This window comes from Oxyura jamaicensis, unplaced genomic scaffold (genome assembly GCF_011077185.1).
Source record: "Oxyura jamaicensis isolate SHBP4307 breed ruddy duck unplaced genomic scaffold, BPBGC_Ojam_1.0 oxyUn_random_OJ72835, whole genome shotgun sequence".
Classification (NCBI taxonomy): Eukaryota; Metazoa; Chordata; class Aves; order Anseriformes; family Anatidae; genus Oxyura; species Oxyura jamaicensis.
Genome location: NW_023311272.1, coordinates 1 through 3,264, shown reverse-complemented (window position 1 = coordinate 3,264; position 3,264 = coordinate 1). Strand labels below are relative to the sequence as shown.

Sequence of the window (3,264 nt, the reverse complement as noted above, 5' to 3'; positions counted from 1 at the left end):
GGGGGGGGGGGGCTGACGTTTCCTCCGTGCGCCCAGGTGATCGGGGACCTGATGCAGAGGATCCAGCGCGTGCCCCACTTCAGGGCCAAGCTGCTCCTGGTGCGCCGGCAGCTGCTGGGGCTGGTACCCGGCGAGCAGTAAGTGCTGGGGGGGGGATTTTTTTTTTTTTGGGGGGGTGGGGGGGGACAAAGAAATGGACCCCCGGGAGCTGCACACCCCACGGGGCTCCCGGTGCTCCCCGCAGGCTGGAGCACGCGACGCTCTTCAAGGGGGTGGTGGTGCTGGAGGAGTTCTGCAAGGAGCTGGCTGCCATCGCCTTGGTCAAGGGCCCCCCCGAGGGCCCCCCCTGAGCTGCTGTGCCCCGGACCCCGCCAGGAGCCCCCTTCCCTCGGCCGGGCTGCGGGGGCTGCCTGGGGACGGATGGAGAGGGGTCCCCGACCCCGGCACGGCCCCGCTCGGAGCGGCGCGACCCCAAAATGGGCACGGTGACGGCACCCCCCGGCCCCGTGGTGTGGGAGAGGATTTGTGGAGTCCTTGGGAAGCGGCGGTGCGCTGAGCCCCGGGCAGGATGCGGCCCTTCGGGGCACGGCGTGCACCCTGCTGCTCGTCCTTGTCCTCGTCGGGTTCCTGCTCCCCCCGTCAGAGCTGCCCAGGACCCCCCCGCAGCCCTCGGTGGTTTTTTTTTTGGCAAGATCTGGCTGCACAAGCCCGGCTCCCCGAGGGGCGGCCGGCTAACGAGGCGGGTGCTGGCCCCAGGGCTAATTACAGCCCCTCGTTTGCATTAGGGGCAGGGTGTGCGTGGGGGCGCGGGGTTTGTGCGCACCAAGCTGAGCGCAGCCGGCACCGCGTCCCCGAGCCATGGGACACAATAAAGCCCTGAGCTGGGAGCTCTGGTCCTGTCTGTACCCCCCTAGTCCCACCCAGGGGGGCACCCCGATCCCCCCCAGGACCCCCCCCAGTCGCAGCAAGGAGCCAGGTGGGTGCGAGGAAGCAGCGGCTGCTTTATTTCCACTCGGGCTGACTCTCCACTGCATAAGGGGGGGGACACGGGGCCATATCCTGCCCCAAAGCCCCCCCCCCAGCCCCGTGTGTCGCAGCGTGGGGCTCTCACCTTCGCTCCCCCCCTCGCAGCTCCGTCTCTGCTCCCCCCTCCACAAGCACCGTCCTCATTTTGGGGCTGGCACCCGGAGGGCAAACCCGCTCCGTCCCCAGCACCACGCTGCTGCCGCCCTGCTTTGCGGAAAGCGAATCTGCGTGAGCATGGGGGAGTGGGTCCCGCGCCCCTCCACCCCCAAAAACGGCTGCGTACAGCACCCCTGGGTGCTGGGGCTCGCCCGCTGCTAGCTGCGGATGGGCACCGTGCCCCCCGTGCGGAGCCGCTGCAGGATGCGGCCCTTCAAGCCCTCCTCCTCCACCCGCCCCCAGCGGAAAGCGGGGTGGCACAATTCGGGGGGGCCGTCCCCGGTGCCGCGGGGCAGGATGCTCAGCAGAACGTTAAAGCAAACCCCGTCAGCCCCCCCGGCACCCCCAGCCCGGTGCTGCAGCCCCAGCAGCCCCATGGAGCCGACGGGGGGGTCCGGAGGCAGGCAGCCCCCCAGCAGCCTCAGCACGGGCAGGCGCAGCCCCCGGCGGATTTGGGCAGGATCGGTGCCGCACGCCACCACGGGCAGCCGGGGGGGCCCGGCCGTGCTCAGCAGCACCCAAAGGTGCCCGGCGTCGCTGGCGAAGGCCACCAGGAGCCTCAAGCAGAGGTGGGCGCAGGGCAGCTCCTGCGGCAGCGTGGGGGGGTGCGGGGGGCTGCGGCGGTAGCGGGCGGCCAGCTCCAGCAGGGGCAGGATGTCGGGGGCGCGCAGGGGCAGGGAGGACAGCGCCCCGTCCCACCACACGGCCTGCAGGGACTCGGCGTCCGCGTCCTCCAGGGTCTTCAGGGTCCCTCCTGCAGGGGGGGGGAGAGACAGCGGTGACCCGGCATGGGGACGGTGGGGGACACCGGTGACCCGGCACGGGGAGGTTGGGGGACCCCCGGCGCGCCACGGTGCGTGGAGCCACCCAGGGACACCGGTGTCCCAGCTTGGGGACGGCCAGGGATGCCAGTCCCTGCGTTTTTGGGGTGCATTGGGGCACCACCACCAAGCCATGGGGCTGATGCCCCCTCATGGGGTTTTTGGGGGGGTGCCAGGAGCTGGCGATGCTGGCACTGACGGCCTGGCATCAATAATGCCCTAATACCCCGTACCCCCTAATACCCCGTACCCCTAATACCCCGTACCCCCTTAATACCCCGTACCCCCTAATACCCAGTACCCCTAATACCCCATCATGGGGCTTTTAGGGGATGCCAGGAGCTGGTGGTGCTGCTCCTGGCACTGATGTCCTGGCACAGGACGGGCTGGGGACCCTAATACCCCGTCATGGGGCTTCTTGGGGACCCTAATACCCCATAACAGAGCTGGTAGGGGACCCCAATATCCCATCCCGGGGCTCCCTGGGGCCCCTGATACCCCATCCTGGGGCTTTTTGGGGATGCCAGGACCTGGTGACATGACGAGACCCCAATACCCAGGCACGGGGCCGGCAGGGGACACCGCCGCCCACCGCGGGGGCCGCACCACGCGAGCCGCCCCCTCCCCACACCCCCTATTTTTTTATTGTTCCCCATGCCCCCCCCTCACCCACCGGTGGGGCGGGCGAGGAAGACGAAGCGGAGCCAGGCGGGCCCCCTCTCCTCCAGCGCCAGCAGGGTGAGGGGCTCGCACTCCAGCCCCGTCTCCTCCTTCACCTCGCGGCGAAGCGCCGCCACCACGCTCTCGCCGGGCTCCATGCGCCCCGCGGGCAGGTACCACGTCCCGCGGCACTCGGCTTTGGCCTCCTGCACCAGCAGCACCCCGTCCTGCGGGGCAAAAGGGGGGGGGGCTGCATGGGGTGTATAGGATGGGGGACGCTCCTTTTTTTTTGGGGGGGGGGTGTTGCCTCACCTCGTCGTTGAAGAGCACGGCCAGGACCACGTAGCAGGCGCTGCTCCCCAGCCGGACGGGGCCGCGGGGTTGCGGGGTGCCGTCGTAGCCGCCCCCCAGTTCCCAGCCTCGGCCGCTGAGCACCGCGTCCAGCTCCTCCGTGGCGTCCCCCATGGCGCCCGCTCAGGGGGCTGCGGGGTTTTGGGGTGGCGGGGGCAGCCGGCAGGCGTGCAGCCGAGCCCGCGGGGGGGACGGGCACCCCCGGCGCCGCGTCTCGGTGGGCTGCAGGGCGCACGACGGGTGCGCAGCC

At 70.7% G+C, this 3,264-nt stretch overlaps 1 protein-coding gene and 1 long non-coding RNA gene across 2 annotated transcripts; one reads left to right on the top strand and one right to left on the bottom strand.

Moving 5' to 3' along the window:
- The first annotated feature begins 6 nt into the window (after positions 1 to 6).
- Positions 7 to 887, top strand: LOC118159967. Its single transcript, XR_004747294.1, has 2 exons — positions 7 to 137; positions 245 to 887. It is a non-coding gene; the product is annotated as an uncharacterized LOC118159967 (long non-coding RNA).
- Positions 888 to 1,294: 407 nt separating this feature from the next.
- Positions 1,295 to 3,257, bottom strand: NUDT18 (nudix hydrolase 18). Its single transcript, XM_035314499.1, has 3 exons — positions 2,976 to 3,257; positions 2,677 to 2,890; positions 1,295 to 1,936 (listed from the first exon to the last, which is right to left on the bottom strand). Exons 1-3 carry the CDS (start codon positions 3,126 to 3,128, stop codon positions 1,341 to 1,343), a joined length of 963 nt encoding a protein of 320 aa, XP_035170390.1. The 5' UTR covers positions 3,129 to 3,257; the 3' UTR covers positions 1,295 to 1,340.
- Positions 3,258 to 3,264: the final 7 nt, after the last annotated feature.

Excerpts from the sequence above, each read along its gene's own strand:
- NUDT18 (XM_035314499.1), bottom strand. The coding sequence starts at position 3,128 with ATGGGGGACGCCACGGAGGAGCTGGACGCGGTGCTCAGCGGCCGAGGC. Across the intron at positions 2,891-2,975 it reads CCGTGCTCTTCAACGACGAG|GACGGGGTGCTGCTGGTGCA; the intron begins GTGAGGCAACAC and ends TTTGCCCCGCAG. Across the intron at positions 1,937-2,676 it reads CTTCCTCGCCCGCCCCACCG|GAGGGACCCTGAAGACCCTG; the intron begins GTGGGTGAGGGG and ends CCCCCCCTGCAG.